General features: G+C 49.6%; 2 protein-coding genes across 2 annotated transcripts; both read right to left on the bottom strand.

Annotated features, from left to right (window-relative positions):
* Positions 1–115: 115 nt before the first annotated feature.
* On the bottom strand, positions 116–7,367 carry polr1c (RNA polymerase I and III subunit C). The gene is made up of 9 exons (XM_087802164.1): positions 7,290–7,367; positions 7,024–7,095; positions 6,755–6,862; positions 1,479–1,611; positions 1,283–1,417; positions 797–949; positions 580–729; positions 403–519; positions 116–328 (listed from the first exon to the last, which is right to left on the bottom strand). Exons 1-9 carry the CDS (start codon positions 7,359–7,361, stop codon positions 210–212), a joined length of 1,059 nt encoding a protein of 352 aa, XP_087658290.1. The 5' UTR covers positions 7,362–7,367; the 3' UTR covers positions 116–209.
* Positions 7,368–9,599: 2,232 nt separating this feature from the next.
* On the bottom strand, positions 9,600–11,935 carry LOC148069108 (uncharacterized). The gene is made up of 2 exons (XM_087802165.1): positions 11,692–11,935; positions 9,600–10,966 (listed from the first exon to the last, which is right to left on the bottom strand). The coding sequence occupies exon 2, from the start codon at positions 10,910–10,912 to the stop codon at positions 9,917–9,919; it is 996 nt and encodes a 331-aa protein (XP_087658291.1). The 5' UTR covers positions 10,913–10,966; positions 11,692–11,935; the 3' UTR covers positions 9,600–9,916.
* Positions 11,936–12,229: the final 294 nt, after the last annotated feature.

Below are 12,229 nucleotides of genomic sequence, written 5' to 3'. Positions count from 1 at the left end.
AATCAAAAAGGTTGCAGGAAAGAAAGAAACATTTAACTTATATTAATGACTTTAGCTGCGTGACCTTTCACCTCCACTCGTTCATCACATGGGACAGTTAAACAACAACAAACTTTTGGGATATATTTTTTATTTTGCAGGCAAGCATGTAAAATAACAGGATGTATAAACCTAAAGATAATTTATGTCATAAATGTGTGTGTGTGTGTTCAGTCCATCTCAGACGAGTCCAGCCCACTGAGGAACAGCCGACACTTGGTCATGAGGATCTTGATGGCTTCCGTCACCAGGACATCAGGACGAAGGATCCCCGTCGACTCAACCGTGACTGCACGAGGACAGAGAGGAGGTCAAGGCTAAACAATAATGAGTGTCTTTAGCTACAGTAACACATCAACCTACAGATGAAGTGGTCGCGCACTCGTGCCAGCTTCACCAGGTTCTTCAGGTCGTCGTGTCGCAGAACTTCTCTGCTGCACGTGTCCCGGCGGCTGTCGGCCACTTTGGCGATCTTCTCACCTGAAGACAAAACGGATGCTAGTTTCTAGATCGCTACTCTTTGGGTCTCGCCGCGCTCACCGTCCACGTCCTCCAGCTCGATGACTCCGGCCGAGAAGCAGCGCTGCAGCCGCTCCGCCATCTCCCCGCTCACCTGCTCCATCAGGGTGATCTCGGGGAGCAGACGGTAGCTGGCCGTGGCCACGGGGGAGAACTTGGCGTGATCTTTACCTGGAGACGCAAGAGACAGGTGAGAGGTGCCGATGACGACGACCGGCGGCGGCTCCACCTGACTTACCCACTCCTTTCACGCAGTGCATGACGACGTCCAGCTCCTGACCCGGTCGCAGCTGAGCGATCAGGATGTCGTCGTGCACGGGTCCGATACTGGAGTCGGCGAACACATCCGCCTGGTTACCGAGGGGAGTCCACTTGATGTCCCTGGAATAAACTGAGCAGAACATTTTAAATGTTTATACATTTATTTTTTTTATTGAATGGTTTTCAGAATTTCATTACTTTTTATTGATGAAAATTGCAAATGTTTTATCATAAAAAAAATCTTAAATCTTTATTTATTTTGAATAATTGAAATTAAAATATAAAACTGTGTAAAACAAATTAAATCACACATTTTGAAAATTCAATTATTAAAAAAACAAATAAACTATTTAATTAGGAAATAATATGATTATTTATAAATCAAAGTTTCATCATTGGAAATGTTAAAGTATTGTGATGGCACTGAGATACTTCCACACAGAAGACGGTGATTCAGACGCACCCATGTGGTTCAGGTAAAGCTCTCGCGGGTCGGACGACTCTTTGCTAGCCTTTGGGTTCCTGCTGCACTTGATCTTCAGCTGCAACTGGATGGTATCGATTTCAGAACCTTCGCTCTCCTCTTCAGAACCTTCCACTGCAGACAGACTGGGACAGTGAGGAAACTGATGGGTCACTGGTCAAGAGTCGCAGCTCACCTGTGTTCCTGTATTCAAAGAGTCGTGGGTCGGCTTTGATGGGCACCAGTCCTAATCTGTGGGCCAGAACCTCATCCTGGACTATAGACGTGTTGTTGTAGACGAACACTTTCTCTATGGCCATGGTGGGAACCTGGAGTCAGGGAGCAGGAGTCACAGCAGGAGTCACGGCAGGAGTCGTAGAAGAGTCACAGCAGGAGTCGAAGAAGAGTCACAGCAGGAGTCACGGCAGGAGTCGTAGAAGAGTCACAGCAGGAGTCGAAGAAGAGTCACAGCAGGAGTCACGGCAGGAGTCGTAGAAGAGTCACAGCAGGAGTCGAAGAAGAGTCACAGCAGGAGTCGTAGAAGAGTCACGGCAGGAGTCGTAGAAGAGTCACAGCAGGAGTCGAAGAAGAGTCACAGCAGGAGTCGAAGAAGAGTCACAGCAGGAGTCGAAGAAGAGTCACAGCAGGAGTCGTAGAAGAGTCACGGCAGGAGTCGTAGAAGAGTCACAGCAGGAGTCGAAGAAGAGTCACAGCAGGAGTCACGGCAGGAGTCACGGCAGGGGTCGTAGAAAAGTCACAGCAGGAGTCGAAGAAGAGTCACAGCAGGAGTCGAAGAAAAGTCACAGCAGGAGTCGAAGAAGAGTCACAGCAGGAGTCGAAGAAGAGTCACAGCAGGAGTCGAAGAAGAGTCACAGCAGGAGTCGAAGAAAAGTCACAGCAGGAGTCGAAGAAGAGTCACAGCAGGAGTCGAAGAAGAGTCACAGCAGGAGTCGAAGAAGAGTCACGGCAGGAGTCACAGCAGGAGTCACGGCAGGAGTCGTAGAAGAGTCACAGCAGGAGTCGTAGAAGAGTCACAGCAGGAGTCGTAGAAAAGTCACAGCAGGAGTCGAAGAAGAGTCACAGCAGGAGTCGAAGAAGAGTCACAGCAGGAGTCACAGCAGGAGTCACGGCAGGAGTCGTAGAAGAGTCACAGCAGGAGTCGTAGAAGAGTCACAGCAGGAGTCGAAGAAAAGTCACAGCAGGAGTCACGGCAGGAGTCGTAGAAGAGTCACAGCAGGAGTCGAAGAAGAGTCACAGCAGGAGTCGAAGAAGAGTCACAGCAGGAATCGAAGAAGAGTCACAGCAGGAGTCGAAGAAGAGTCACAGCAGGAGTCGAAGAAGAGTCAGAGCAGGAGTCGAAGAAGAGTCACAGCAGGAGTCGAAGAAGAGTCACAGCAGGAGTCGGAGAAGAGTCACGGCAGGAGTCGTAGAAGAGTGACAGCAGGAGTCGAAGAAGAGTCAGAGCAGGAGTCGAAGAAGAGTCACAGCAGGAGTCACGGCAGGAGTCGTAGAAGAGTCACAGCAGGAGTCGAAGAAGAGTCACAGCAGGAGTCGTAGAAGAGTCACGGCAGGAGTCGAAGAAGAGTCACAGCAGGAGTCGGAGAAGAGTCACGGCAGGAGTCGTAGAAGAGTCACAGCAGGAGTCGAAGAAGAGTCACAGCAGGAGTCACGGCAGGAGTCGTAGAAGAGTCACAGCAGGAGTCGAAGAAGAGTCACGGCAGGAGTCGTAGAAGAGTCACAGCAGGAGTCGAAGAAGAGTCACAGCAGGAGTCGTAGAAGAGTCACGGCAGGAGTCGTAGAAGAGTCACAGCAGGAGTCGAAGAAGAGTCACAGCAGGAGTCACGGCAGGAGTCGTAGAAGAGTCACAGCAGGAGTCGAAGAAGAGTCAGAGCAGGAGTCGTAGAAGAGTCACGGCAGGAGTCGTAGAAGAGTCACAGCAGGAGTCGAAGAAGAGTCACAGCAGGAGTCGAAGAAGAGTCACAGCAGGAGTCGAAGAAGAGTCACAGCAGGAGTCGAAGAAGAGTCACAGCAGGAGTCGAAGAAAAGTCACAGCAGGAGTCGAAGAAGAGTCACAGCAGGAGTCGAAGAAAAGTCACAGCAGGAGTCGAAGAAGAGTCACAGCAGGAGTCGAAGAAGAGTCACAGCAGGAGTCGAAGAAGAGTCACAGCAGGAGTCGAAGAAAAGTCACAGCAGGAGTCGAAGAAGAGTCACAGCAGGAGTCGAAGAAAAGTCACAGCAGGAGTCGAAGAAGAGTCACAGCAGGAGTCGAAGAAGAGTCACAGCAGGAGTCGAAGAAGAGTCACAGCAGGAGTCGAAGAAAAGTCACAGCAGGAGTCGAAGAAGAGTCACAGCAGGAGTCGAAGAAGAGTCACAGCAGGAGTCACAGCAGGAGTCACGGCAGGAGTCGTAGAAGAGTCACAGCAGGAGTCGTAGAAGAGTCACAGCAGGAGTCGTAGAAAAGTCACAGCAGGAGTCGAAGAAGAGTCACAGCAGGAGTCGAAGAAGAGTCACAGCAGGAGTCACAGCAGGAGTCACGGCAGGAGTCGTAGAAGAGTCACAGCAGGAGTCGTAGAAGAGTCACAGCAGGAGTCGAAGAAAAGTCACAGCAGGAGTCACGGCAGGAGTCGTAGAAGAGTCACAGCAGGAGTCGAAGAAGAGTCACAGCAGGAGTCGAAGAAGAGTCACAGCAGGAATCGAAGAAGAGTCACAGCAGGAGTCGAAGAAGAGTCACAGCAGGAGTCGAAGAAGAGTCAGAGCAGGAGTCGAAGAAGAGTCACAGCAGGAGTCGAAGAAGAGTCACGGCAGGAGTCGGAGAAGAGTGACAGCAGGAGTCGAAGAAGAGTCAGAGCAGGAGTCGAAGAAGAGTCACAGCAGGAGTCACGGCAGGAGTCGTAGAAGAGTCACAGAAGGAGTCAGAAGAGTCACAGCAGGAGTCAGGGAAGAGTCACAGAAGGAGTCAGAAGAGTCACAGCAGGAGTCAGGGAAGAGTCACAGCAGGAGTCAGAGAAGAATCACAGAAGGAGTCAGAAGAGTCACAGCAGGAGTCAGGGAAGAGTCACAGCAGGAGTCAGAGAAGAATCACAGAAGGAGTCAGAAGAGTCACAGCAGGAGTCAGAGAAGGGTCACAGCAGGAGTCGAAGAAGAGTGACAGCAGGAGTCGAAGAAGAGTCAGAGCAGGAGTCGAAGAAGAGTCACAGCAGGAGTCACGGCAGGAGTCGTAGAAGAGTCACAGAAGGAGTCAGAAGAGTCACAGCAGGAGTCAGGGAAGAGTCACAGAAGGAGTCAGAAGAGTCACAGCAGGAGTCAGGGAAGAGTCACAGCAGGAGTCAGAGAAGAATCACAGAAGGAGTCAGAAGAGTCACAGCAGGAGTCAGGGAAGAGTCACAGCAGGAGTCAGAGAAGAATCACAGAAGGAGTCAGAAGAGTCACAGCAGGAGTCAGAGAAGGGTCACAGCAGGAGTCGGAGAAGAGTCACAGCAGGAGTCGGAGAAGAGTCACAGCAGGAGTCGGAGAAGAGTCACAGCAGGAGTCGGAGAAGAGTCACAGCAGGAGTCGGAGAAGAGTCACAGCAGGAGTCACGGCAGGAGTCGTAGAAGAGTCACAGCAGGAGTCGGAGAAGAGTCACAGAAGGAGTCAGAAGAGTCAGGGAAGAGTCACAGCAGGAGTCAGAGAAGAATCACAGAAGGAGTCAGAAGAGTCACAGCAGGAGTCAGAGAAGAGTCACAGCAGGAGTCGGAGAAGAGTCACAGCAGGAGTCGGAGAAGAGTCACAGCAGGAGTCGAAGAAGAGTCACAGCAGGAGTCACGGCAGGAGTCGTAGAAGAGTCACAGCAGGAGTCGGAGAAGAGTCACAGAAGGAGTCAGAAGAGTCAGGGAAGAGTCACAGCAGGAGTCAGAGAAGAATCACAGAAGGAGTCAGAAGAGTCACAGCAGGAGTCAGAGAAGAGTCACAGCAGGAGTCGGAGAAGAGTCACAGCAGGAGTCGAAGAAGAGTCACAGCAGGAGTCACGGCAGGAGTCGTAGAAGAGTCACAGCAGGAGTCGGAGAAGAGACACAGCAGGAGTCGGAGAAGAGTCACAGCAGGAGTCGGAGAAGAGTCACAGCAGGAGTCGAAGAAGAGTCAGAGCAGGAGTCACGGCAGGAGTCGTAGAAGTGTCACAGCAGGAGTCGAAGAAAAGTCACAGCAGGAGTCACGGCAGGAGTCGTAGAAGAGTCACAGAAGGAGTCAGAAGAGTCACAGCAGGAGTCAGGGAAGAGTCACAGAAGGAGTCAGAAGAGTCACAGCAGGAGTCAGGGAAGAGTCACAGCAGGAGTCAGAGAAGAATCACAGAAGGAGTCAGAAGAGTCACAGCAGGAGTCAGGGAAGAGTCACAGCAGGAGTCAGAGAAGAATCACAGAAGGAGTCAGAAGAGTCACAGCAGGAGTCAGAGAAGGGTCACAGCAGGAGTCGGAGAAGAGTCACAGCAGGAGTCGGAGAAGAGTCACAGCAGGAGTCGGAGAAGAGTCACAGCAGGAGTCACGGCAGGAGTCGTAGAAGAGTCACAGCAGGAGTCGGAGAAGAGTCACAGAAGGAGTCAGAAGAGTCAGGGAAGAGTCACAGCAGGAGTCAGAGAAGAATCACAGAAGGAGTCAGAAGAGTCACAGCAGGAGTCAGAGAAGAGTCACAGCAGGAGTCGGAGAAGAGTCACAGCAGGAGTCGGAGAAGAGTCACAGCAGGAGTCGAAGAAGAGTCACAGCAGGAGTCACGGCAGGAGTCGTAGAAGAGTCACAGCAGGAGTCGGAGAAGAGTCACAGAAGGAGTCAGAAGAGTCACAGCAGGAGTCAGAGAAGAGTCACAGCAGGAGTCGGAGAAGAATCACAGCAGGAGTCGAAGAAGAGTCACAGCAGGAGTCACGGCAGGAGTCGTAGAAGAGTCACAGCAGGAGTCGTAGAAGAGTCACAGCAGGAGTCGGAGAAGAGTCACAGCAGGAGTCAGGGAAGAGTCACAGCAGGAGTCAGAGAAGAATCACAGAAGGAGTCAGAAGAGTCACAGCAGGAGTCAGAGAAGAGTCACAGCAGGAGTCGGAGAAGAGTCACAGCAGGAGTCGAAGAAGAGTCACAGCAGGAGTCACGGCAGGAGTCGTAGAAGAGTCACAGCAGGAGTCGGAGAAGAGTCACAGCAGGAGTCGGAGAAGAGTCACAGCAGGAGTCGGAGAAGAGTCACAGCAGGAGTCGGAGAAGAGTCACAGCAGGAGTCTGAGAAGAGTCACAGCAGGAGTCGGAGAAGAGTCACAGCAGGAGTCGGAGAAGAGGCACAGCAGGAGTCGGAGAAGAGGCACAGCAGGAGTCGGAGAAGAGGCACAGCAGGAGTCGGAGAAGAGTCACGGCAGGAGTCGTAGAAGAGTCACAGCAGGAGTCAGAAGAGTCACAGCAGGAGTCAGATAAGAGTCACAGCAGGAGTCAGATAAGAGTCACAGCAGTAAACAACACTCACCTCAGCGATCAAGATCCGTCTGAAGGCGTTAGCGAGAGCAGCATCAATACCAACCATATCAAACTCTAGCGTGGAATCATCCATGTTCACTATGTCGATCTTGAAATTCTGCACACACACACACACACACACACACACACACACACGCACGCACACACGCACAGTGTATATCATCTACATGTCAAAACGCGAGGTTTCAGATGCACAAGTTCAGCGAACTCATGTCAATAACAAATATTCATTCATTTACACGTTTGTCACATGTTTACCTTTTGGAACTTCTGCATGTCCCACGTGTCGTCATATCCAGGGAAGTTACCTGGGAAGTCTGTGGAGTGAACCTGACACACATCAGCTACGTTAGTACTGCTGCTGTGGTTTAGTGTTTAAATATGAGTCTAGTATTTACACTTTATGTTTGATCCACGATCACACACATAACAACACAATGTTGACATACAAGGGCACACACACACACACGCGCGGGCAAACACACACACAAACAAACACTCAAAAACAAATAGTCGCTACTTACATTACAAATACCAAATTCTCCCAAAATTGCTCTGGTGCGGATTTCTTCCACGTTTTTCCTGATCGCCGCCATATTGGTTTGTAGTTCCTGTTGACGCTGACGTCAGTCGCGCGAGTGACGTTCGTTGGACGCCGCCATATTGGTGAGGGGAACTCGATCACGTGGTGCGTTTTTGAGCGTTACACGGTCTAGGATTCATCTTTGACTTTTTTTTTCCGTTTATTTTTTGTATTTATATTTCTAGCCTTTGTATTTATGTGGCCCTCATGAGGCCAAAGAAAATGATCATACTAAGAATTTTATTTTGAGTGATGTTTACGGAAGCCAGACTGAAACTTCTCATGGATGTCGCTCTGATCCAAGAACAAAGACAGCTGCTCGGACACCACCTTCTCCAAGATCTTGGACAAGAAAGGGAGCTTAGAAATAGGCCTGAAATTACTGAGGTCAGTTGGGTCTAAGCCTGGTTTTTTGAGCAGAGGCTCCACAATGGCATGTTTAAATGCATTGGGAAAAACCTCTGTGGAAAGGGAGAGGTTCACCATATTGGTAACCCAGGGGCCAATTACATCAAATACTTTGATAAAAAGGAGACAGCTTTACTGAAAGTGTCCAGTGACATCATGATGTCGGCTGACTCTGGTAAATTCACTGTTCTGGTTCTCTTGGATCTGTCGTCAGCCTTTGACACAGTTGATCACCAGATCCTGCTGAGAAGACTAAGGGATGAAGTGGGACTGTCTGGGTCTGTGTTAGAATGGTTCTCATCTTACCTTTCTGGGCGCAGTTTTAGTTTATCTGCCAATCAAATGAGGTCTGAATCGGCAGATCTGTTGTGTGGAGTCCCTCAAGGTTCTGTTCTGGGTCCTTTATTGTTTTTGCTGTACTTGATTCCCCTTGGTAAAATCATTCAGAGATTTCCAGATGTTTCTTATCACATTTTTGCTGATGACATCCAGCTCTACTGCTCTTTTGACCCAACTGAGCCCCAAAGGCTGAACAGCTTAGTCAATTGTTTGCTAGAAATCAAACAATGGCTGAGTGAAAACACTTTACAGCTTAATGTGGACAAAACTGAAACTCTGGTGATTGCTCCTGATGATACGATTCCAGGGTTGAGTCAGTACTTGGGTGACTTAGGTCAGTCTGTCAAACTGAGCCTGAGAAACCTGGGTGTTGTATTTGATAAAGACATGTCTCTTGTTCAACACTGTAGAAAACTGACCAGAAACTGTTTCCTTCAACTGAGAAAAATCTCTAAACTTAGGAAAATGCTGTCACAACATGATCTGGAGCTTGTAATCCATGCGTTTGTTTCTTCTCGTCTGGACTATTGTAACAGTTTGTTTTCATGTCTTAACAAGAAGGAGCTGTCTCGCCTGCAGTTGATTCAGAACTCTGCAGCGAGAATTCTGACCCGCTCTAGTAGAAGAACTCACATTTCTCCGGTCCTTAAAACTCTTCACTGGCTTCCAGTTTCTTTCAGGATCAACTTTAAAATTCTGGTTCTTACTTTCAGATCTATTCATGGTCAGGCTCCTCCTTACATCACTGATCTGATCCAGCCTTACACCCCAGCTCGGGCTCTGAGGTCTGTGGATCAGAATCTACTTATGGTTCCACGCACACGGCTCAGGACCAGAGGAGAGAAATCTTTTCAGGCTGTTGCTCCTAAGCTTTGGAACAATCTTCCTCTCTCTTTACGCTTGATGGAGTCTACTGACTCCTTTAAGAAACATCTTAAGACGTTTCTATTTGTTCAGGCTTTTCCTTGAATTTCTCGAACTCCTGTGTTGTTCTCGGTGTTGTCTTGATCTTTGAAGTATGTACTGTTTTGAGTATTGTTTTGATTGTTAAAGCGCTTTGTGACCCTGGTCTCGAAAAGCGCTATATAAATATATATTACTTACTTACTTACTTACTATTTACTTCTATTATTCACTACTAGTGCCAAGATATGACTAAACTGTTTTTGTTTAAGGACTTTTGTCCTTTCAGAATGACTATAATAATAATATAATACAAAACTCGTAAGAAAAGTGCTTATATCAACGTCAATGTATATACTGTATATATTATTTTTCCTTGATGGCTCCTCAAACAGCCACTAATAATAAAAACAATTGTATATCTTCAAAATGTGGCCCCTGAGGATGAGAACATTTAAATAAAAAATATATATAAATATACACCATAACGAACTGCCAACAAAACATAAATAAAACGTAGAACTTGTTTTGTTTTTGTGAGCGTTCACAACAACATCTCGTCACACTGACGACGAAGCGTGTTTATTACGTGTTTCTTTGTCACTATAAAGCTTCTCGTCGACAGTCTTCAACTGATACACGAAGGAACAAAAACCACAGTCAGAGAAAAAATAAATAAAATCAGAGGTCATTGGCAGCTCAACGGGTCACATGACTACGACATTTATAATTTGAAGGGGTCAAAGGTCGACCATCTTCACGTTCACAATAACTGTTCCGATGTCAATTGTTAGCTTCTGCTCATCATTAGCATCCAAGTCTTCAGACGATGCTAACGATTAGCTTGTTGGTTCCGACCCGACCCAGAGTGACTCCGACAGTCGGGGGTTGTCTCTCTGCTGCTGGACAGTGTTGGGGTCAGTCGGCAGCAACGGTGCCGCCGGTGCAGCAGGTCAAGGTGGAGATGGAGTCCATCCTCCTCCGGACCTGCTGCTGGGTACCGGTGGTTCTGCTCCGCTGGGAGGTGTTGGTGTTCTGACGGGACAGTTTGGCAGCACGGTTGGTGGTTTCCTTGATCTGTAGTTCCAGGTGTTTCTGGATGGCCAGTCCCAGCTCCTCGGGGTCCACAGAGGCCCCGTACACCTCCCAGGTCATCCCCTCGGCGTCCCATTTCACCTCCTTCACCGGGGTCTTGGGGTCCGACGATGGTCTCGAAGGGACATCGGCGCGTGTGTCCGTCACAGAGACTTGAGGGTAGACGTGCGGCGTGCTGGTCCGGACGGTCTGAACGGCGACGCTCCTCGACTCCAGCGGGGCGGTCATGGTTCCGGTGCTTCGAGTCGCTCCTCTGACTATGTTGCAAAACTCCGGTAGGGGGATGGGACCGGGGGGCACCGAGCTGAGCCAGGGGTGGCCGAGGTTGCAGCAGTGCAGGAGGTGTTTGTGGTCCAGACCGGTCTCGCTGAGGGAGGACACGAGGCGGGGCGGCACCAGCTGACCGGGGGCACACAGGAGGTCGCAGGGGGCGTCCAGACCTGCAGGGCGGGGCAGCAGCTGGGGGGACACCGGGATGGGAGGGGGGTGGCAGTAGGCGGCGAAGGTCTCTTCGGGGTGAACGCCGTGGTACATCAAGGTGCTCAGTTTTGGGAGGTACTTCTCTGCCTCCACAAGATGTGGCCCGTGGGGGGCACTCAGACCCCTGTGCAGAGCTGCATGGCTGTTTTGGAGGAAGCAGTTCTGGAACGGATCCTGTACTGGCCTCCCTGCAGTGTCAGAAGGGATTCTGGTCTGTGGGGGGTCACAACGTATTTGAGCATTTCTCTCAAGGGTCATGTGATCCTCCTCATGTGATCCAGCCACAGTAGGAGAGGTAGTACTTTCTCCCTCACACGCCACAGGATGGTCTGGACCCATGGCGAGCCGGGGGGAGGAAGGACCACCAGGCAGGCCACGACCAGGCACACAGTTCTTTGTCTCTGCCATACCTGGAGAGACATGAAGACCCTTGTAAGTAAGTAAGTAAGTTAGTAATAGTTATTTGTAAAGATGTTTCTAGACCAGGGTCACAATTGTTGAACAATCAAAAACAATACACAGTTTAAATACATACAGATACTTCTAAAAGGCCAAGACACATAAGACAAACACAGGAGTCCCACTAAATTAAGAAAAAGCACAAATAAAAATGTCTTCAGATGTTTCTTGAAGGAGTCAGTAGATCATCAAACACAGAGATGGTTACAAAGCGTAGGAGCAACAGTCTGGAAGGATTTCTCTCCTCTGGTCCGGAAGTTCAGGAACCATCAGTAGATTCTGATCCACAGACCTCAGAGCCCGAGCTGGGGTGTAAGTCTGGATCAGATCACTGATGGAAGGTCTGACCATGAATAGCCAGTGAAGAGTTTTAAGTATCGTTGAAATGTGAGTTCTTCTACTAGAGCGGCTCAGAATTCTGGCTGCAGAGTTTTGTACCAACTGCAGGTGAGACAGATCCTTGTTTAGACACAAAATAAACCGTTACTTGTCATAAGCCTGGTCATCACATCCACGATCGAGGGACTTCAACTCACAACTCTAGGCTTTGATCAGACCTCAGGAATTATAATGTGGTTGCAAACTGTTGAACACACACAAGTCGCTGTAACAATAATACTGAATATTTCTCTGTGTACTACAAAGACACACACAAACACACACTTGTCACCTTGTTGTGCTCAGCTGACGCTCTCTCTGCTCCTCATGACTCCTCCGACAACAGTAGTTCTCCAGCCTTCACCTCCCTCCGCCTCCTTCTCCTCCTCCTCCGCTCATCCACAGGTGACCCTCCTCTTCTTCTTCTTCTTGTTCTCCTCCTACTCGGCTCGGCTTCGCCGGCTCGTCGTGACAAGATGGAGAACCACAGATAATCCTCTCCTACGTCTGATTACAAATGTGAGGAGGAAAATCTTCAAATCCTGCTGGGAAGCTGCGACGTGGTTGGCTGCTGCTGCAGCGGTGGTGGTGGGAGGTGGGGGAGGGGCGAGGGAGGAGTGTGGGGGGGGGACAGAGGGGGAGAAAGGCAGCCAGACGTCACCCAGCCTCCACCTGGGAAGAGAGGAGTAGACCGATGCATACATGAATGAGAGCTCCTCCATCTTCACCCTCCCCTCACTACGAGCGGCGTCTCCATGGAAACTGCAGGACTCCGTTCAAAAAGAGTGTCGCTTTGTCTCCGGCGTCAATGAGTCGACG

The sequence above is a fragment of the Callionymus lyra genome, chromosome 11 (assembly GCF_982586985.1).
Source record: "Callionymus lyra chromosome 11, fCalLyr1.hap1.1, whole genome shotgun sequence".
Classification (NCBI taxonomy): Eukaryota; Metazoa; Chordata; class Actinopteri; order Syngnathiformes; family Callionymidae; genus Callionymus; species Callionymus lyra.
The sequence above is the reverse complement of the archived record's forward strand: the minus strand, read 5'-3'. Positions and strand labels throughout refer to the sequence as shown.

What these genes read in the sequence shown, in the direction of transcription:
- polr1c (XM_087802164.1), bottom strand. Translation starts at nt 7,361, where the DNA reads ATGGCGGCGATCAGGAAAAACGTGGAAGAAATCCGCACCAGAGCAATT. An exon ending in CTTTGAATACAGGAACACAG is followed by an intron (nt 1,418 to 1,478) that starts GTGAGCTGCGAC and finishes GTCTGTCTGCAG; the next exon opens with TGGAAGGTTCTGAAGAGGAG. An exon ending in CGAGCTGGAGGACGTGGACG is followed by an intron (nt 520 to 579) that starts GTGAGCGCGGCG and finishes TTTTGTCTTCAG; the next exon opens with GTGAGAAGATCGCCAAAGTG.
- LOC148069108 (XM_087802165.1), bottom strand. Translation starts at nt 10,912, where the DNA reads ATGGGTCCAGACCATCCTGTGGCGTGTGAGGGAGAAAGTACTACCTCT.